This window comes from Brassica rapa, chromosome A03, assembly GCF_000309985.2.
Source record: "Brassica rapa cultivar Chiifu-401-42 chromosome A03, CAAS_Brap_v3.01, whole genome shotgun sequence".
Taxonomy (NCBI): domain Eukaryota; kingdom Viridiplantae; phylum Streptophyta; class Magnoliopsida; order Brassicales; family Brassicaceae; genus Brassica; species Brassica rapa.
The window spans coordinates 36,807,163-36,828,668 of record NC_024797.2 but is presented as its reverse complement, the minus strand read 5'-3'; the positions used below and the strand labels follow the sequence as shown (position 1 = coordinate 36,828,668).

The 21,506-nt window shown below is 40.6% G+C and overlaps 3 protein-coding genes across 3 annotated transcripts; all 3 read left to right on the top strand.

The window, feature by feature from the left end:
- Window positions 1-7,168: 7,168 nt before the first annotated feature.
- On the top strand, window positions 7,169-8,410 carry LOC103841100. The gene is made up of 3 exons (XM_033287538.1): window positions 7,169-7,772; window positions 7,869-7,973; window positions 8,226-8,410. The coding sequence occupies exons 1-3, from the start codon at window positions 7,169-7,171 to the stop codon at window positions 8,408-8,410; spliced, it is 894 nt and encodes a 297-aa protein (XP_033143429.1).
- A 430-nt stretch (window positions 8,411-8,840) lies between these two features.
- Window positions 8,841-10,402, top strand: LOC103838705 (transcription termination factor MTERF4, chloroplastic-like). Its single transcript, XM_009115157.3, has one exon. It carries the CDS (start codon window positions 8,895-8,897, stop codon window positions 10,122-10,124), a length of 1,230 nt encoding a protein of 409 aa, XP_009113405.2. The 5' UTR covers window positions 8,841-8,894; the 3' UTR covers window positions 10,125-10,402.
- A 5,406-nt stretch (window positions 10,403-15,808) lies between these two features.
- On the top strand, window positions 15,809-17,560 carry LOC103841107. Its single transcript, XM_009117620.2, has 4 exons — window positions 15,809-16,346; window positions 16,425-16,487; window positions 16,704-17,298; window positions 17,347-17,560. The coding sequence occupies exons 1-4, from the start codon at window positions 15,809-15,811 to the stop codon at window positions 17,558-17,560; spliced, it is 1,410 nt and encodes a 469-aa protein (XP_009115868.1).
- Window positions 17,561-21,506: the final 3,946 nt, after the last annotated feature.

The window sequence follows — 21,506 nt, the reverse complement described above, 5'->3', positions numbered from 1 at the left end:
CACAATATGCCTATCTGGGTGGCATCTTCAACGAAAGATCATGGTAAGTTTCTACCCAGGTCTATCAATTTCTAAAAGAAAGAACAAACCAGCATTTCCTAATTATCCTTGCAACACATTTTTGACTCGAAAATTATTTGAAACAAGTCCCATTCAGAGCATTGTATAACAATGCTCTGATACCACCTCTGTGACACCCTTGATCGTAGATAACCGGAAATGACACGGTCGATGTTCCCTGATGGTCGACCCGAGGTTCTCGAAATAAATTCGATCGCCTTAGACCAACAACCAAAGAACACAGACGCTCCTATCGGATATTACACTAGTCTTTTCAACCCGATAAAGCAATATTCGATAGTTAGTTCGTCCCGGACAAGGACTAATATCATATGAGAACTCGTGATTTATAAACATCTTTTATACATTATTTATTTACTTTAAACATCTTACAAAGTGTTATAGTTTTATTCTCTGGCTTATCCCTCACAACGGTTTAAGTAAATATACATCAAAAAGTACGTTGCAAGGACAACAAAATACTACCGCTGGTTGGCCGCTCTTTCCGTCCAAAAGAGTAAAGTGTCTCCCGCCTAAGGTTTACCTGCACACACGAATGAGTCATGAGCAACCAGTTTACTCAGTGAATCTAGAATAACAACACAATCAATAATAAACAAAACAATTATCAAATGCATATACATGATCATGCAAGTACTAGTACTATATTTAGTATACCAATCATCATTGTGAATTCTTATTTTAAACATCACTTCCACAACAACCGCCCGTTACCATATAAAATAAAATATATATACTAGACCCGAGAAACCACTGAGGCTAACTGAGACTAGTGAGTTATTGTGTCTTCATGACCATGTTCCGTTTCCAGGACCAAGTCACGGTAATGCGGGGTTTTAGGGTAGTGGATATAACAAGACTTCACATGATTTTACTTTCATAATTATTTCAAATTAATCCATAATTAATCCTTAATTATTCATAATTAACTTTTAATTAATCTCAGATTAATCCATAATTAATCTCATATTAATCTTTAATTAATACAATAATAGTTTTTAATTAATCATGAATACTCTTTACTTAATCTCAGATTAAGTCTCAATTAAACCAAGATTAATTCTTAATTAAACCATAATTATTTCATAGTTAAGGTTAGTACTTGAAAACAAGTACTAAGATTAGGATTAATCTCACTTAAAATTTTGATTACTCTTTATGTATAGTTCACAATAAGTAAACATAACACCATTCTTATAAATTTCAGAGACTTTACTAACTTAATCAATCTCAACATCTTTCTAGACTCACCTAAGAGATTCGTCTTGGAACTGGTTGGATACCTAAAGCCTTACTCCACCTCTGACCTGAAACATAAGTGAATGATCACAAGATCAGTTTGGTTCAAGCTATAATAGTTTATCTAGGTTCATCTCAGCTCAGTCCATGCTTGCTTCTACTCATCCTAAATCAGATCAGCTCGGTTCAGACAAGGTTTATTCAGTACATGATCAGTTCAGTCCAGCTTAGGTCTAGACAGTTCCATCAGTTAGCTAGCAGTTTACAGAAAATTAATCCAAGCCGAAACTAACAAACTGAACCATATATTCACTTAGACAAGTGATCCAACCAACACCCTAGCTAAATATGAATTGGTCCTGATCAAGACTGGTCTGAGGCAAGGAGATGAAGCTTACCAAGATGAACCAAAGGACTAGATGGCCTCAGCTGATCCTCTTCTCCAAGATTAGATTGTTGCTAAACTGATCAAAGAGAAAGATCAAGGCCTGATCATGATCTGAATTGAACTAGGTCTAGGGTTTTATTTAAGAATCTTACCTTCTGATCTTTCTCACAGCAACTGACTGAGCTAGGACTGAAGGTCAAATCACCAACAAATTTTTTCTTGATTTAATTTTCTGATTTTCTCACTGATTTTCTCTTCTTCTTTCTCTCTGAAAATTTTGTGGATTTTTCTGAGGTTTCAGAACGTGGTAAAGCAGCTGGAGGAGAGGTTTATATATTTCAGATGGTCTTTGGATTAGTGTCCAGATGAGGGACCAAAGAAGGATAAAAGGAGACAGCTAGCAAGCTGCTTCAACATCTGCACCATGCTGTCCTTTCCCTCCCATGAAGCAGTTTCCAGCCAATCATAATAATTAAGAGAGGAAGGAAGCACACATGCAGCTTGTGATTTTCATGTGACATGTAGTGAAGAAGCTAGGTACGCAGGCAGGTGAAAGTCATGTGATTAAATACTGAGCAATCAGGCTGGTGGAAGACATGAGTCTGGTCCAAAACTAATTGTAGTAGTTGGTTGATAATTTTTAATAATTTTCCACCCAAATAATCTTTGTCTTTGGCTCTCGTCTTGTTCTCAAAAAATCTCGTCCAACTTAATAAAAATTCGACCAAAATATTTAAGACTATCAAGTGAATTCGACCACAACACAGCCCTGTTGAGAAATTAATATTCCGGGTCGATTTTTATTTTTATTAATCTTGGTTGAGCCAACTAAAAACTGGTCGAGAGAGATTTTTCTCGACCAAAAATTTATTGGCTCGTGAGGGTTATTACAGACGGTGGGATGTATTCCCTTCTATTGCCTTAGTTTGGTTCGGTGTAGTGCCTTTGTCGAGTTGGTTCTAGATTGCCGCTGTGGTACTTCTGCTCCTTTCAAGTTTCTTGTTTCCCTGGTCTTATCGTTTCCGCCTAGATTCGTTGTTTGGGTTCGGCTTTGCGATTGGTGTTCGCTGTGGAGGTATCTACAAGACCTTTCCTTGGACAGTTGTGGCCTTAGGTTTTGGTTTCTGGCGAAGCAGTTAACTTGATCTTCAGTTCTTCTCTTGGGAGGAGGTGAGCAGCTTTGTTTTGTAGGTCATTTGGCTGTCTAGTGAGTGTCTGCATGTAAGAAATGGTGGTCTTCTCTGTCGTTTTCTCGAGTGGAGTTTCAAGTTCCTTGGTACTTGTTTCTTAGGTGTAGTGATGGTCTTTGTCGTGCAAGTTGTGGTTGGTAGTAGCTAGTGTTGGTGTTGAATTAGCCTTGCTATCTTTCCTTTTGTAATTTGTTTCTACTTTGGCTCGATGTTGATCCCTTATTGATCCCTTTAGGGTTGAGAAATGCTCAAGCTTTTGGTTCTTAGTTCATTTTCGGTGTTACCGGATTCTATCGAAAAGTGACAATTAGTTTTTGGTTTATCAGTCCCAGCTTTAGTGCCACTCTCTTTTTTTTTAGAATATCAATCTCGTGTGTTAAATCTAAACCTATCGTTGTTGATTAGTATTGAGTCTCCCTCTTTTGGGCTTTTGCTTCTGGGGATTTTTTCATGTTCCACCGGTTTTGTATTCGATTTTGTATTTCTTCAATGTCTAAGACCATCCGCATTAGCGGTTTTTAAACGGTTCATGGGCTCGAAATCTTAGGCCCGTTTCATTAAAAGAAAATGAAAAAAGCGATAATAAACGTGAACCGGGCCTTGGGCATGAACCCGTAAGGTGCGATTTTTACCACGTGTCGTGCTCGGGTTTGTCAATCGATTCCGCGTTGACGAGGAGGAAAGAAGGGCTTCGTCGTGATTCATCTCATTTTCCCCTCTTTCTAAAAAAACTAGGGTTTCGGCGTGAGAGGCGATTTTTCGTGCGACGACGACTCCCGGCGATTTGCTCCACCTAATCGACGACGATCTCTAGTATCCACGAGCGTAGGTGAGTTTCGAGTAGTTTCCCAGCTTTTGTTGGTCGATTTTGGGGTTGGAAGCCGTAATTGGATTTTGAAAAAAAATTGGGGGTTTCGAGTTAGGGATCTAAAACGATATATGGGTTTCGATAAAGGGTTGGAGATCGTGATGGTGGTTTGTTTTTGGGTTCTTTGATCTGAGTTTTCATATCGACTTACGGGTTTCCAGTAATGTTTGTAAATCAAGTTATGGGTTTTGTTTTATTGTTTAAATCGTCATGGGGGTTCAAATTTGGTTTCGTTTAATCCTTTTGTTTCGTTATTAAGGTTTAATTTCGACAAAATTTTCAATTTTGTTTTCAGATGGATCCGGCAGAAGATAGAAGACATTCAAAGAGGCAAAACCACCACATCAACATGTTAGGGTTCGTGGCCGATTCCGAGTACGGGATTCCTAGAAGGTGTCCGTGTGGTGGGAGACTCATTAACGAGGTTTGCGGGAAGGAGGACTACGACACTCTTCTTGGGAAGCGGTTCTTTACGTGCAAAAACTATGAGGTAAAGTCTCTGGTGTAAAACTACACTTTGCTAAGTTGTATATCATTGTTGTTATTGTTGTAAATCCAAAAGAGTCTGATTTTTATTTATGTTGTAACCAAGGCTGATGGGTTCCATTATCGTCAACCTTGGGTTATAGGTATGCAGGAGGAGCTGGAGAGGCTGACTAAACGGGTGGAGGAGGCTGAGCAGGTGATGATGGGGGTCTCGCATCTCACAAAACAGATCGAGACACTTGAGGTTAGTGAAACATTCCTCTTTCATCGCTGTAATAATTTTTTCCATATTTTTTTTTTACAGTGACTAACACAAATATCCTTTATTTTTCCCATGTCCAGGAACAGGTTAAATTACTCAACGAGCAGGTCTATGACCTCAATGAGCAGGTATATGACCTCAGTGTGCAGGTCGATACCCTCGAGAAGGTCTGCTTCGATTGACAACCAAAGGTTAGACTCATTGATATCTGTCGTTTGAATTAGAAGTAGAACTACAAGTACAACTAGAACTAGGACTAAAGTTAACTACAACCACAACAAGAACTAGAAGGAGAACTAGATGTACAAGTAGATATTTTATAAACAAACATTAATGGCTTCTGTAATTAATTTTGGTATCTAGTACTAGAAGAGTTAATTGTTTCGCATGATTTGATGTGTATCTGCTCATAGGTATCTAGTCGTTTTGTAATGGGTTGTGTAATTAATTTTGGTTGGTAGAGTCCTTTTAATTTTCTCTCATTGTAGACGTACAAACTACTTTAAAAACATAGTAACTCCACACTTAAAATTCACAGAAACATCTAGACACCAACCCAAACCAAAACACCACAAACATGGACCCTTTTTCCCTTAACTCTCCCGGGTTTGTGAACCTGTTAGCTTCGCAGAGCAGTCCACCAATAGACGTAGACTCTGCTGAGCCAGGTGTTAACTCTCCCGGGATAGTTAAGCCTCCGGAAAGGAGAAAGTGGTCAACCAAAGAAGACCTTGTGTTGATCAGTGCTTGGTTGAACACCAGCAAAGATCCCATAGTTAGTAATGAACAGAAAATGGGGTCGTTTTGGAAGCGAATAGAGGGCTATTTCAATTCCAGTCCTCAGCTCATTGGCTCTGCTCCTAGGGAGTGGGGTCAATGTAAGCAGAGGTGGGGAAGAGTGAATGAGCAGGTTTGTAAATTTGTGGGATGCCATGAAGCTGCGTTGAAGGAGCAGGCGAGTGGCCACAGTGAGAATGATGTCATGAAGGCGGCGCATGACATCTTCTTCAATGACTACAAACTGAAGTTCATACTAGAACACTGCTGGAGGGAACTGAGGTTTGATCAGAAATGGAGATCCCACGCTATCTCGAAGGAGAAAAGGAAGGAAGCTGATGCGGAGGTGGTGGTTGAGGAGGATGAGGCGAGGCCGGTGGGTGTTAAGGCCAGCAAAGCAGCGAAGCGAAAAAAGCCAAACGAGGCAGCTTTTGATCAAATCCATAGCATCCTTGCTCAGAAAAATACCATCTCCAAACAAAAGATACTTGATCGCCTCCTAGCCAAAAAAGTGGAAACACTTTCTGACCAAGAAATTGCTCTTAAGACTAAACTCATCTCAGAAATGCTTTAGTTGGTCAGTTAAGTAGTTTTGCTTGCTTGAATGTTTATTAATTTGATTGAATCGTAGAGCTTAATTGAATCTGCTTAGTTGTTTTGCTTGATTGAATCGTAGAGCTTCATCTCTAAATGGTTTTATTACTTCTCTTTTGGTTGATTGAAAATCTTGTCTTTTCTTTTGCAGGTCACGGGTTTAAAGGACACGGTCTAGCAGGTCACGGGTGGGAAGGTGTTGCAGGTGAAGGTGTCTTTTGTTTGTTTCTATATGTTAAGCCGCGGGTAGTAGGTGAAAGTGTAGCCTTTTGTTTCATGCTACACTTCAGTCACGGATCAGAAAGTGACTTCTTTTGTTTTGTTGTAACATTGATTCACGGATGTAATAAACTTGATGTATGTCTCTATATAAACTATGTGTTCCTAACTTTATAAGCACAACAACTTGTTTCTCTCTTAGTTCTCTTCTCTTCTTTGTCCCATTTCACTACAATAAAAGCGACAACTAGCTTCAAGCTTCCAACCAAAAGAACACTTCAACAAGTTGTAAACCATCTATCTTATGTAAACCATCTATCTTCTGTAACAACACACTTCAACAACCTTCTTTGTCATCGTGGTGCTCAAACAACAAGCTTCAACCTTCCAACCTAAAGAACTCTTCAACCTTCTTTCTTCAAGGTATCAAGGTAAGTGAAACTAAAAACTTATGAAAAAGATGATATAATGTGAAACATTTTAGAATTTTAGAAATATGTGCAATTTATTAGATGATAAAAATTGAAAACCCAATAGATTTAGATACAAAATGAAATAAAGTGGAAAAATAAGAGAGATTAATGAAAAAAATTGATATAATAGGATGATGAAAAACAATAAAGTGATGAAGTTTAAGAGAGATTAATGGAAAAAAAAATAGCCTATGAAAAACAATAAAGTGATGAAGTTTATGAAAAAATATGAGAGATTAATGGAAAAAAAAAGTAGCCTATGAAAAATTATGAGAGATTAATGGAAAAAAAATATAGCCTATGAAAAACAATAAAGTGATGAAGTTTATGAAAAAATATGAGAGAATAATGGAAAAAAAAATAGCTTATGAAAAACAATAAAGTGATGAAGTTTATGAAAAATTATGAGAGAATACTAGAATTATAGAAATATGTACAATTTATAGACCTTGCAAAAAAATTGATAGAAGATGATATAATGTGAAAAAATATAGACCTTGAAAAAATTAATAGAATTATAGAAATATGTACAATTTATTAAATTTAAGTTACAAATCCCCTTTTGTTTTTTAGGAAAAAAAAAACCCACCAATGTCTTCCTCATCGAGTGATGAAGTTGATGAAGTTTTAGAAGAAATGGTCGACCAAGTTGTTGATAATTACATCGACTCAGTGATTCATGCTCACCCCAACAAGGCGAGGAGACGGGCTTATATCGAAAGAGATCGGGAACAAGGACACAATCAGCTGTGGAACGATTATTTCAATGATAATCCTACATACCCACCAGAAATGTTTAGGAGGCGTTTTCGAATGAACAAGCCATTGTTCCTTCGCATTGTCGAACGTATAAGTAATGAAGTTCCATACTTTCAGCAAAGACGAAGTGCTTGCGGAAGGAACGGGCTTTCTCCACTTCAAAAGTGTACGGCAGCTATACGTATGCTGGCATATGGTCAATCGGGAGATACATATGATGAATATCTCCGACTTGGTGACAGTACAGCACGTTTATGTTTGGCAAATTTCACTGATGCAATAATACAATTGTTTGGAGAAGAATATCTACGAAGCTCTACAGCCGAGGATCTTCAACGATTACTCGATGTTGGAGACGTACGCGGGTTTCCGGAAATGATAGGCAGCATCGACTGTATGCATTGGGAGTGGAAAAACTGCCCAACGGCTTGGAAAGGTCAGTTCACACGGGGCTCAGGAAAGCCGACAATTGTCTTAGAAGCCGTGGCATCACAAGATCTTTGGATATGGCACGCATTTTTCGGCTTACCAGGTACACTCAACGATATCAATGTTCTTGATCGGTCACCTGTTTTTTATGACATCTTACATGGTCGAGCACCTAAAGTTAAGTTCAAGGTCAACAACCACACTTATCGTATGGCCTACTATCTTACTGACGGAATTTATCCAAACTGGTCAACATTTATCCAATCCATCCCACTTCCTCAAAGTCCTAAAGCCGAGAAATTTGCAGAAAAGCAAGAATCCGCCAGAAAAGATGTCGAACGGGCTTTTGGAGTATTGCAGTCGAGGTTTGCAATTGTTAAAAACCCAGCTCTACAATGGGACAAGGAAAAGATAGGAAAGATAATGAGAACTTGTGTCATATTGCACAATATGTTAGTAGAGAACGAACGACACGGATACGCTCAAATAAATACTTCTGAGTTCGAATCAGAAGAGTCAAACAGAAGTTCAAAGGTGACAAGCAGAGAAAGTATTCATGCTGGTGATATGTTAGGCATGCGCAGAGAAATCCGAGATCAAGAGAAGCATGCTCGTTTGAAAGCTGATTTAATGGAAAATATTTGACAAAAGTTTGGTGATGAAGATGAATAAGCTTTGTATGTTTTTCAATTTCTCAATTTACGTTATCTACTCTTTTAATGTACTGAATAAATAGTTTTCAAAAATTTAATAATATTTTTAATATTTTGAAATTTAAAAAAAACAAATATTATTATTTTATTCTTATGAACTCCTTTTACAGGTTCACCAATGCAGAAAAAAACAAATACAGGTTCATAACTATTCATGGACCTAGTAAAAAATATTAAAAAAATCTTGTGAACACCAAGGGAGTTCACTAATGCTCATGCTCTAAGCCAAAGGATTTTAGTGTTAAAAAAAGAAGATGATTATATATTATCATATATGAAAAAGGTGCATACTATTAGTTGGATAATGGGCCGTAAAGGTCCATTTGCATCATAAACCCTATTTCCGAGTGAACGGACGACGGATCACACCGATTGTCCAGTCATCATTTGCCTCTTTCTCTTCTTTCTCCTCTGTAATGTATTCTTTGATACTCCATGGAAGAAGGTTCTGCGAGTTGCAGAAATGGCGTCATTTAAATGAATATCCTTTCTCCAACTCCTTTTCCTCTACTAGTGCAGCAATCCTTCAAGATGGTCAGAACTTTACAGTGTCTTACCTCGTTGGCTCACTGGGTCTGACTTCAAAACTCGCCGAATCAATCTCAAAGAAACTCAGTCTCGAAGACGAAGACAGAAACCCAGATTCGGTTCTGAATCTTCTAAAGAGTCACGCTTTCACAGATTCTCAGATCTCCACCATCATTACAGAGTACCCACAAGTCCTAACACTAGACGCTGAGAAAACACTCGCTCCCAAGCTCAAGTTGCTGCTTTCCAGAGGAGCTTCAACCTCCGAGCTCACCGAGATTATCTCCAAAGTTCCAGAGATCTTGGGAAAGAAGTCTATCAGCATATACTATGACTCTGTCAAATGCATCATCGAAGCAGATAGTAATGATGACTCTTTCCCACAGGGTACTAGTTTAGAGAACAAAGTCAGAAACGTATCTGTTCTTAGAGGTTTAGGTATGCCTCAGAAGCTCTTACTCCCCTTGCTCATCTCCAAATCTCAGCCCATTTGCGGAAAAGAGAACTTCGATGCTTCCCTCAAGAGGGTCATCGAGATGGGTTTTGATCCGACCACCTCAAAGTTTGTCCTAGCTCTCCGCATGCTTTACCAAATGAGCGACAAGACGATTGAGGAGAAAGTTGAAGTCTATAAGACTTTAGGCTTCACTGTCGAAGATATATGGGAGATCTTCAGGAGCACTCCTACTTTCCTGAAAGTCTCCAAGACCAAGATGCTGAGCTCCATGGAGACGTTTCTAGGGTTAGGGTTCAGCAGGGATGAGTTTGCCATGATGGTCAAACGCTATCCTCTCTGCATTGAGTATTCCACGGAGTCGGTTATAAAGAAGACTGAGTTTTTGCTGAAGGAGATGAATTGGACGGTGAAGGCCGTTGCTTTGCACCCTCAGGTTGCTGGTTACAGCTTGGACAAGAGGATTGTGCCAAGGTGTAACGTGATCAAAGCTCTCTTGTCCAAAGGGTTGATTGGGAGTGAACTCCCTCCAGTGTCGTCTGTTTTGTCGTGTACGGATCCGAAGTTCTTGAACAAGTATGTGATGAAGCATGACGAGCTGGTGCCTGAGTTGTTGGCTATCTATAAAGGACAAGTAGACCACAAGTCACTCCCACAACAGTGAGCAACCTCAAGGTTTGTCCCAGTTTTAGATATCCTTACTCCTTTGTATAATGACAAGGGGAACCAAAAGATGAGGTCTTGATTTATGTATCCCATTTTGTGCTTTTGTAATCTCAATTTTACTTGGATCCCACATGTTTTCTTCTAATATGCAATCTGACTGGCATAATAATTTGAATCTTTAATGCTTAGCCTAGACGCAGCTAAGAGAAGGGCCTTTCCTTGTGGTATATCCATAAATATGTGTGGATTGATATAATAATATATGTTTCGTTGCTCTTTGGTTTTCTTATGCGTAAACTTAAGATAATATGGTCTCTACTTATATTTTCATTTTATAAGCTTTAGTTACAAACTTACAATTAAAACGGAAATATTTACTGTTTTTTTTTCTGAATATTTCTTTGGGTTGGTGGCTTGTGAAATATAAGCTTCGTTTCAGGCAACAAAACGGAGAGTTCTTAAAGCAACATTCATCTCTAGATTGAGAATAAGAAGTTCGGAAACTGAGTTTGGTTAGTGTACACTCAGAGTAGGGTTTTTGGGCTTAAGAGGTTTGAATTAGAGCATCTCTAACTCATAACACTATTTTAATGTCAAAATCACACTATTTTAGTGTAATTTCAACACTAAAAAAAAAAATTCTTCTCCAATCATAACACTAAACTTCACAGTTATATTTATAATATTATATGTATTTATGTTTTTATTTATCATTTATTTAATTGTCTATTTTATTAATAAAATAAGTGAATAATATTTTAGTGGGATGAATAGTGTTTTAGTGTGGTGAATAGTGTCACACCAAATTTGGTGTGAAATTATAGTGTTGCACTAAAATGGTGTGATTTTTAGTATTAGGTTGGAGAAGGTTTTTGTGTCAAAATTATACTAAAATAGTGTTTTGAAGTTGGGTTGGAGATGGCCTGAGAAAGTTTGGTCTTGAGCTGATGATGTCTATCTATTGCCTTAAATAAAATAAAAAAAAAAGCTGAGAATGTCTATCTTCACTGGAAGGCAACAACACTTAGCAACTGCCACCAAAAAATAAAACATAAGAAAAAAGGTTTGAATCTTTGGATCCCTACAAGTAAGTGTTGGGTATGGGCCTAGCCCTCCCAAAAGGCCCACAAGACAATTATCCAGACACATGATCACAACAAAGAAAGTCGGCTCGTTGACTTGCGAGTCGGCGATCAGCTCGGCTTTAGACTACTTCTGACCGTCGAGACGACTAATTGAACGCCGTCGGCTCGACGACGTGACTCAGCGGCCCGACACCTCGGCCCAACTACTCGAGGAGGCCCATCGAGACAGAGAACATTAGGTCAACGAGCATTTGTCTATAAAAGGAGAAGGAAAGGCAACAAGGAAGGGGATCCGCAAATCACTACACTCACTTTCGGCTAGACTTAGAGTTTTATATCTTACATCTCGCCGACTTGTACGGTCCGACGAACTAGCCTTCACCGGACTATTTCCTCTGTTCTCTTCCCCTTTTGTAATACTGTTTCGACTCATTGATCTAATAAAACACGTCTTTGTCTTGACCCACCGACGAGAACTCGTCCTTTCTCTTTACTAGTTTATCGACAGTCTCGGTTCAAACAGTAAGCATATCATGTTTTTATAGTGTATACTTCATACAACATTGCCAGAGACAAACAAGAAGCTGAACCTTCACCCTATAGTTAATATCTTTATTATATGTTCCCTTCGAAGTTCGAGTAGGAGATAAGGATTCAAAATAATGAATCAGGGCTTCTCTTTTCTATAAATGTCTTTTGTGGTTTGGGGGGGTTTTAGGTCTTCTTTTGGCTACAACTTATAAAAATAAGATTCTCAGAGACGACTAGGTTTACTATGAACCTAATGAAGCCAGAGGTATATCTCTACATGAGTTAATATACTTTGAAGAACAAACTAGACCTTTTTGATCTCTCACCAGAGAACTTACAAGATTAATATTTGTGTGTTTACAATTGTAAAAAACTACATGACAACAAGTATTTTCTGTTATGTATTTGAAAATAGTTCTTCTAGAAGAGAAACATCAAGTCCATGAGAAGCTGATTTTTTTTTTGACAACAACTACTAAACTAAATAACTACGCCAGCCGGTTCGGAGAGCCAAGCCGGTGGTGTGGAATCGACATTGAGCATAGCTGTAAAACTTCTCGCACCACGTGCAAGTGTGTCTGCCAATATGTTTTGTGCTCTTGGAATATGTCTGATTCGGAAATCAGAGAAGAAACACTAAATGCGTCTGAATTCTTCCATGTGTGTAGAGAAAGCTGGCTAGTCCTCCGGTGTCGATACCATCTTCACCAATTGAAAAAAATCCGTTGCAAACACTACATCAGAGAACATAAGGAACTTCATGCACTCCATAGCCCATATCAATGCTTCACACTCAACATGCAGAGGAGATAGACTTCTACGGAGATTCATCCCCCATCATAACATCTGCCGAGCCATTACTTCGACATAACCATCCTTGACCCGTGAATCTATCTTTTTTTTTCCAGGCTCCATCAATATAACAAATCTTCGTATTATCCAATGAAATCCAGTCAGTAGCCTGGTACAAACTCCCATGATGGAAATGCTCATATTGATTCTTAACTGTTACTTGCGCCTCCATCCATATCTTGCTTTCACAACAGCTAGGCAAAGGATCTTCTGCGGGTTTCCATTCTTATTCGAGTAGACCTTATCATTCCTAGACTTCGATATATACCATAATAACCATGGGAAATAGCTAAACTCATCCTCTTTCTGCAACCTCCAAAATAAATAATCCATACTTGTGTTGACCGAGGATGATGGGAAAACCCCTGGAGCGGAAGAAATCATGGATAGTGCCAATAATTGTAGTGCTGGTGGACATTCAAAAAGTACATGGTTAGTAGACTCCTCCTCCGCCCCACACATACTACAACGTAAATCGCAATCTATCCCCCTAAGTCTTTAGATTTTTGAAGACCGGTAGCGTACCAATAAAATTTGCCACACAAAATGCTTCAATTTTGGGGGACATTTCAGTTTCCAAGAATATGCAAGCAAAGGTTTTATATTTGGTCCATACACAATCGTCCTTTTCTCTGTATCAGGAAATGAAGATTAAATCTTAAAGCCTGATTTAAGCGAATATTTACCAGATTCCGTAAAATCCATCCATACGTGTCCGGCCTATAACTTCTACTGACCGCCAAACCTCGAATGATCTTCACATCGTCAGGATGTATATAAGTATTAAGAAAATTCACATTCCATGAACAATCAACCGGATTAATGAAGTGTTCCACCCTTAAATTAGGGTTTAAAAGTTGGGTATTTATTTTGGTTGTGCTGACCTCGGGCAAGGAGCGGGGATCCACGGATCTGTCCATACATAAATAGACTGTCCGGTTCCCACTCTTTTGATTAGCCATTTTTTAACCAGAGATCTAGCTGAACGGATGCTTCTCCAACCGTAAGAGAATGAATAAGATATATGGTCGTCCATAGGATCGGTATTTCTGAAATATCTTCCTTTAAAAACCTTCGAGAACAAGCAATCTGGTTTGTCAATTAACCGCCAGAACTCCTTTGCCAACAAAGCTGTATTGAAGTCTTGGAGATATCTAAAATTCAGCCCCCTCCTCCCTCCTCCTTGTGTGTACACACTTTATCCCATGACAGCCAATGAATTCTTTTTTTGTTTCCGCAAACCCCCCCCCCTCCACCCCCCCCCCCCCAAATGGGAAATGGTACTTGTTATTTTCTTAGTGACCCCTTTGGGAAGTCAGAAACATGACATTACATATGTTGGTTTTGCTGATGCTACTGATTTAATCAACACCTCTTTTTCCCCCTCTTGTAAGAAACCGAACTGTCCAACCGTTCACTTTAGTATTTAATCGTTCATTTAAAAACCCAAAAAATCTGAATTTTTTTATCTCCCTAGACTCTCCGGAATGCCCAAATAGTTGCCCATCCCCCTCCCCCAATTGGTAATGCCAATGAATTCTTTTTTTGTTTCCGCAACCCCCCCCCCCCCCCCACCCCCCCCAATGGGAAATGGTACTTGTTATTTTCTTAGTGACCCCTTTGGGAAGTCAGAAACATGACATTACATATGTTGGTTTTGCTGATGCTACTGATTTAATCAACACCTCTTTTTCCCCCTCTTGTAAGAAACCGAACTGTCCAACCGTTCACTTTAGTATTTAATCGTTCATTTAAAAACCCAAAAAATCTGAATTTTTTTTATCTCCCTAGACTCTCCGGAATGCCCAAATAGTTGCCCATCCCCCTCCCCCAATTGGTAATGCCAAGCAGGGTGTGAATATCCGATCTTAGTCCCTCGGATATTAAATTATATAAGAAAAATAATTTTCTATTTTAAATTAAATTAAAATTGTATGTTATATAATTTGTGTAATTTTAATTATTTGTTCTTACAATCTATCTATATATATATAAATGTTATCTTTCTCCTGAGCGCGTCATCTTAGCATACATGTCAGAAAATCGAGCTTTTGGGAGTGACATGTGTTCCTCTTCCCAAACCCTGCGTTTTATTAAAGTGACATTGGGCTCATGCGTTTCATTTTTTATTTTGGTTACAGAATTGAGCCCAATAACGAGAGGCCCGTATATTCTTCATGAACAACACGCCGCTTCCAGGGTTTGTCATTTTCTTCAATCCAACACCAAGAGCGGAGACGAAATAAATGAAGTTTCGAGGTATTTGTTAACTCAAATTGCCATGAATAATCTATATGTTGATAAATTTATTCGACTTCAGATTTGATCAATGTAAAATATGATATAATTCAATAAGTAATAAGATAATAAAAATTAAACACTTAAATAAATACATGGTCCCATCAAATCATAAATTAATATTTATGGTTATAACTAGTGTAGATCTTAAAATCTACACAAAGAATTTGATAGTAATCGGGAGTTTAATCAAGGGAAGCTAAATGATGTAGGCAACAATATCTTTAGAACACAACGATATAAGCAGTTTACGGAAGGCAAAAATGGACTTTTATTGATGAATAAGATCTAATACAATGAGTAAAACAAGATCGAACGTTACAACGAGATCATTAAGAGAAAGGATCGTAAGATGGATGAAAACAAGGTCGAAGTGTGGCTGTCTCTCTCTCTAGGGTTTTCAGTGTGTTCTTCTCCATGTATGTTCTCTTCTCTTTACAGTAGGTCGACTTCGTGATATCCGTAACCGCTCCGCAATCTCCGTACCTTGTTCTGCGACCTCTGGGCCCTCGAAGTCTCTGTCTCGAGCTCGTACACTTGCTATGGGCTTCCGCGCTTTACGGCCCATATCCTCGATCGTGGCCCATTAATGTATTGACCGAAATTGAGACCAACATTTGTCCCCCAGCCCTTTTGGTTTATTGAGAAACCGAAAGGGTGAAAACTGACATAACCCGGCGTCGTCGCGATTCTCGGGAAGTGGGACGTCACGCGCATCGGCTTGATTTGACTTGTCGGCCATTTTCAAATTGTGTGGTTGAGATCGATAGTTCGTGGCCGGTTAATTTTAAGTGCTTCGGGAACAATTTTTTGTATATATATATTATATTTTACCGATTATATCATCTTCTTCAACCCCACGATTCTACTTTTTCTCTCACCGTCCTCCTCTTGGTGTTTTTTCCTGTAGGAATCTATGGCATCTGAGAAATTCTGTCCTCATCTCCCGACAATCATCCAGGGAAAACACATTGAGGCCCTTTACGAACTCTGGGGAATTGATTATGCCGTCGAGATCGAAGCTCCCAACGATGATGAAACTCTGGAGACTGTTAGGCCGGGGTACTGTGGGGCCTACATGTTGCATTTCGAAGATGGAGGCTTGTCGTTTCCTCTTCCTTGCTTTCTTCTTGAGGCGCTTGCGGAGCTTGGGATGGCTTTTGCCCAGATGGCGACTAATTTCTTTTGCTACTTCTTAGCTTCGTGGATCCGAGCTAGGGAGGAAGGTCTCGAGTTTGGCCTCGAGGAGTTAGAGCAACTGTTTGCTATTAAGAGGAACAATGGCTTTCCCGGTACCATGATTCTCGCTCCTCGACCCGGCCATTCTATCATAGATGGTATCCCTAACAGGGATGACCGGTGGAGGGAGAAGTTTTTCGTTTTCAAGATTAACCCGGCGTCAGTCGGTGATTTCGATTTCTGGAGGATCCCTAGGGAGTGGTCCGACAAGATTGGTAAGTTTTTTTTTCTCGAGGCGAATTTTACTCTTCAATCTCTTTTGGCGTTTTTAAAATTTCTGCACTTATTTGTAGAGCCCTTTGGTCATGCGCCTATGACTCCCGAGCTTCGTTGGTTGATCGCCACTCTGCGGCGAGGTAGCACTCGATAGCTCGCATTTACCATAGATCGAATTCGAGCTGCTTACGCTCTTCAACCGGGTAGAAATCGTGCTACTCCTATTGGTCCGACGGTCCTGTTCGACCGACGAAAGGTCGTCGTAACAAAAGTAAGTCGATCTTTCCTCTTTTCCCTTTTTCGGAAAGATCCAAATGTTTGTGCGTCCCTCAGTTCCTCAAATATGTTTCGATCAGGAGCGAGGGAGAAGGAGGTGTTACCCGACTGTCCTGACGAGTCTTCTGAAGTTGGGTCGTTGGAACGAGCTCAAAAAGCTCGACGTGGACCAACTCTTAGATCGAGGTTGCAGGCTCAGTCTCCTGGTCTTTTGGCTAGGCATGTGTCGATCGCCGTTCCCGTGGGTGGGGTTCGTAAGGCGACGAATGCTTCAACTGGTTCTGTTGGTGATCGAGCCCTTGATGCCGACGTCGATTCATCGACTCACCGTCACCGACACCAACGTCGAGCCCTAGAAGAAATCAATTATGTGAGTTTTAATTCCCCGTGCTCGGGGCTTCCTCCACCGTTGCGAGCTTCTGCTGAAGGTACTTCTCAGGTCGATCCGAGCGCTCATCTTCCAGATGTGCAGGATACCACCTCGTGGAGGTTTTTGTACAACAACAAGGTACCAATCCTTGAGAACCCCGAGAGTCTCGCTTTGATCTGGCGCAAGATCAGAGAGAAGGGATGCGAGCTTCCTTCTATGGGTGACATGCCTGAACGTTATGCTTATATTCGGATGGCGGTCGCGAATGCTAAGGTAATCTATCCCGCAATTGCTTCTGATGTTCTGTTGGGTTAAATGACGACTGCATGAACTCTGTCGTTGCTTTTGCTTAGGCTATGGAGGCGAGCAATGAAATACGCTGCTTTTATGGAGAGGCAGTTGGCTGACTTTCCGAGTAAGGAGGAGGTAGGAGGTCATCTTCTCACGATTCAACAACTCCGAGGTGAGTTTGAGGCCGTTCGAGTGACGGAGAAGCAACGTGAGGTCGAGTTTGCGGTATTGAAGGGGAAGTTGGCTGCTACTGAGGTGGAGAAGGTTGCTGTCTAGAATGACCTCGACTCAATGAAGGAAAAGCATAGGCGGGAGATCGAAGGTCGTGATGCGGCGGCTGGCAAGGAACGCGATCTTGCTCATCGTTCTCTCGCCCGGGAATATGACACGGTTCTGGCCGTGGTGAAAGATAAGCTTCAGAAAAAGAAGGAGGAGACGGCTGCGGAGATTCATTTGCAGGAGGTCCGAGCTCGTATTGAGGCTTTGACTGAGTACAGAGAAGGTGGTTTCAAGCTCGAAGAGGAATTGGGGCGTCCTAGAGACCGAGAGATCTCGCTTGATCTTGATTATTGTGTTGCTTCAGTGTCAGACCCTTCCCTTAGTTGCCTCGATCTTCCTGAGGTTTCTGGTGACTCAGTTGATCAAGAATGATGCGAAAGTTAACCCGCTTGCTTTGTAATTTGTAGTTTTTGTTGTGTTTTAACTTTTATTTTTCTTTTGGTTTGTTGAAGAAACATATATATATATATATATATATATATGTCTTCAAAATAGATTATCGGGTTAATACCCTTCTAATCAAATGTTTTGTTCAACTTTAGCTTCATTGAGCTTTTTTATTTAACATTTAAAAGGTGTGGAACAGAGACTGATCAGGAATCTGTTTCGTGGGCCTTTATAAGGCCTAATGGCGTAATCAATTGTTGGGGGGGGGGGGGGGGGTTATGCTAGTAGTTCAGGTCTTCCGAATAATAGAAAGAAAGTGACAAAAGTTTGTTTGGTTGTTTTGGCTGCGCTCGGTATCGAGGGATCAAGCCTATTCGTAGTTCTTTTTCGTTTTACTGAGCTGTTGGTGCCAATAACCTCCCAGCTCGAAGCTCGATGGACTTAGTCGAGGTTTGGGTTTGTACTATTTGCATTACTTCTTTAAGTTGTGGGCATTCCAAGGTCTCATCTCGGGGAGACCGGTTTTGCATTCTTCTAACTCGTAGACTCCGGTTCGGATTTTTTTGGCTACTTTGTATGGACCTTCCCATCTTGTTCCCAATTTTCCTGCTCCGCGGTTTCTTACGTTGGAGTCGTAGTAACGTGCGGCGCCTTGTTTGTAGTTTTATGAATGTACTGCCGCTTTTTCTCGTTGTTCTTCGATCATCTCTAGTTGATCGATCAGTAGTCCTTCATTGAGCTCGATGTCCTCTGGGCATATTTTTCGTCGTTGGCTTGGGACCTCGATTTCAGCTGGTATTACGGCCTCGACTCCATAAGATAGTGAGAATGGGGTTTCTTGGGTTGTTGTGTGAGGAGTTGTATGGTAGGCCCAGAGGGCTCCGTACAGTTCTTCGCGCCACCTCTCTTTCTTAACGTCGAGTCATTTCTTGAGGTTGTTCCTTATGGTTTTATTTGCGGCTTCGGCGTGCCCGTTAGATTTTGGATATCGGGGACTTGAAGCCTTAATCTTGATTTTCCACTTTTCGCAGAATTCATTGAATATTTTCAAGATGAATTGCGGTCCGTTGTCGGTTACTATCTCGTATGGTAAACCGTTTCGGCATATGATGTTTTTCCAAATGAAGCTCGTTACCGTCGCTGAGGTGATTTTGTGGTATGCCTCGGCTTCGATCCACTTGGTTAAATAATCTGTTAATACCAAAAGGAATCACAACTGGGCCGGTCCTGATGATATCAGCGGACCTACTATATCCATAGACCATTTCATGAAAGGGTATGGCGATGATATCATAGATAATTTTTGTGTCAGTTGATGTATCATCGGTGCATGTCTTTGGCATTTGTCGCATTTTAGTGCGAACTGCTCGCTGTCATCGGCGATCGCTGGCTAGAAATAGCCTAGTTTTTAATCCTAATTGCTAAAGATCGTCCACTGGAGTGGCTCCCACACGATCCCCCATGGCTATGTTTCAAGGTTGTGAATGCGTCTTTGGGCGACACGCCTAGCCAATAGGGTTCGTTTAGGCTACGTTTGTATAATTTATCTTCCATAATGCAATAACGCGAGCTTCGTGCGTTTATTTTTTGGGCTTTCCATATTTCTCCGGGGAGCTCGCCATTTTTTATATAGTTAAATATTGGGAATCTCCAGTCTGGTCTGGCCTCGAGTTCTTTTCATAAGGCTTTGTGGGCTTCGCTATTACTGTCATGATCAGCCTCTTTGGAAATAGTTGCTGAGTTCGCGGTCCTCCTAGTCCTGGTGGGTGGCTCGCTAGGGGATGGTCGCTCTTCGTGCTCACTGTTGGTTTCGTCGTCGGGATTCCGGTTTGCTCTCTGGGCTTTGCTCCGTGTCATGATTGCAGCGATGTGGGAACCGAAATTCGCACTGTCGATTTCCGTTAAAATAAGAAAACTAGGAAAATCCTAATTCCCCAGAGGTCCCGGAGATCTGTTGATACCACACGCCAAGCAATCAGAACACGAAATAAAGACGAGAAAAATAAGAAATCGAAAAGAGAGCAAAGTAGAACTTATTCCGAATCTGCGTTTGAGCGTTACAACAAGGTATAAGCCTGGACTCGAGAGCTGTCGGCGAGATTCCTAGTTCTAAAACCCTAAGACGGCAAAAAACCTAATTGAGTCGCAGCTCGAATAACAAAAACGGAAAAATGCCTAAATAGCTCTAATTTCTAAGTTTTCTCTGAAAAAGTTCTCTCTCCATGCCTCTCGCCTAGGACTCTTTATATACTCGCTCCAAGGTCGGTTTACGCTATTACTCTTCTGTCCATAAGCCGTCATAGCATAAAATGGAGATATTCCATTTTTTCGATCTTCGTGTTTATCCTCAAAATTCCGTATTTATCCGCGGAAACTTGACATTTATCCTTCCTTGTGCGCCAAGCGTAAACCGTGCTACGGTTTACGCTCTTTTGGTTAAGAAATCCTAGGATGGGCCTCGAGTCGTGTTTTAGGTCCCTTTGGGCCGTCTTCCGACTCGAAGCGTTTACTGCGACTTCTTTCGATAAAGAACGAACTTTCTGCGTTTTTAATCCGCAAAGTTTGAACGACGATTTAGAATAGCGGAAAACATGAACCGAGTTTGCTACGGTCTTCGGGAGATAGCATCGAAGGTTTGACGAGAATGCATGGACTGGTGTCGTATCGACGTTTCGGAAGAGCTCGGTCGCTACGTAGCGACCGAGCTTTGGCTCTAGCCCGGTCGCTACGTAGCGATCGAGCGGGACGAGCGCTCGGTCGCTACGTAGCGACCGAGCTAGGCTCGGGCTTGGTCGCTACGTAGCGACCAAGCTGTGTGCATGCTTGGTCGCCGCGTATCGATCGAGCTTGGCTTGTCCGCGGTCCGATTGGCATACTCGAGCTTGTCCGCAGCCGATTTGGATATATGTCTGTTGCCTTCGGATAATCGGTATTTAGGGGTTCGATTGAGATTTGAACAAGATTTTACTGCAAGGCTCTTGTATGGTTGGAGCCGAGCATCTCTCCAAGGATAATTTTTAAGCCTCCTAGAAGTGCTGACCAAATATTTTGGGTTTCTTTTATAGCGCTATTATCCTTGTGACGGATGTACGAGAGTCATCTTTACGAGATGGCTAAGTCTGTTTAGGACATTAAGAGTTTGTTGTGATCAGCAACAAACTTAATGGTAAAAATTACCATTTTGAGTCTTCGCGAATAATATTTTTTGAGAAGATGTTAGTGCGTATGATTGTCTGGTCTTCCATGAAGGTGTTTTTATCGAGGAAGGAAATTTCGTCGAAGAAATAATCTTCAGGCGTTTGCGACGTCTCGCGATGCTGAAGATTTGTTATTCTTTCGTATGCCACGTTTTGTGCTTGAAATGTTCGTTGGCTTGAAGATATTTCGCGATGTTGCAAGGGTTTAGTCTTAGCCATGCGTTTGAGAAACATTCTGGTTTGACTACGAATGTTCGCAGCCAAAATTGTTGTTCCTATTTGGATGCTAATAGTTTTATTTGCGATCGAGGAATTATGACTGAGGTGTCGTGTAAATTTGTCCATGGGAACAAGCGTTT

Excerpts from the sequence above, each read along its gene's own strand:
- LOC103841100 (XM_033287538.1), top strand. The coding sequence starts at position 7,169 with ATGTCTTCCTCATCGAGTGATGAAGTTGATGAAGTTTTAGAAGAAATG. Across the intron at positions 7,773-7,868 it reads CTGCCCAACGGCTTGGAAAG|GTACACTCAACGATATCAAT; the intron begins GTCAGTTCACAC and ends TCGGCTTACCAG. Across the intron at positions 7,974-8,225 it reads GGTCAACAACCACACTTATC|AGAACGAACGACACGGATAC; the intron begins GTATGGCCTACT and ends ATATGTTAGTAG.
- LOC103838705 (XM_009115157.3), top strand. The coding sequence starts at position 8,895 with ATGTATTCTTTGATACTCCATGGAAGAAGGTTCTGCGAGTTGCAGAAA.
- LOC103841107 (XM_009117620.2), top strand. The coding sequence starts at position 15,809 with ATGGCATCTGAGAAATTCTGTCCTCATCTCCCGACAATCATCCAGGGA. Across the intron at positions 16,488-16,703 it reads GATCGCCACTCTGCGGCGAG|GAGCGAGGGAGAAGGAGGTG; the intron begins GTAGCACTCGAT and ends TGTTTCGATCAG. Across the intron at positions 17,299-17,346 it reads GCAATTGCTTCTGATGTTCT|GCTATGGAGGCGAGCAATGA; the intron begins GTTGGGTTAAAT and ends GCTTTTGCTTAG.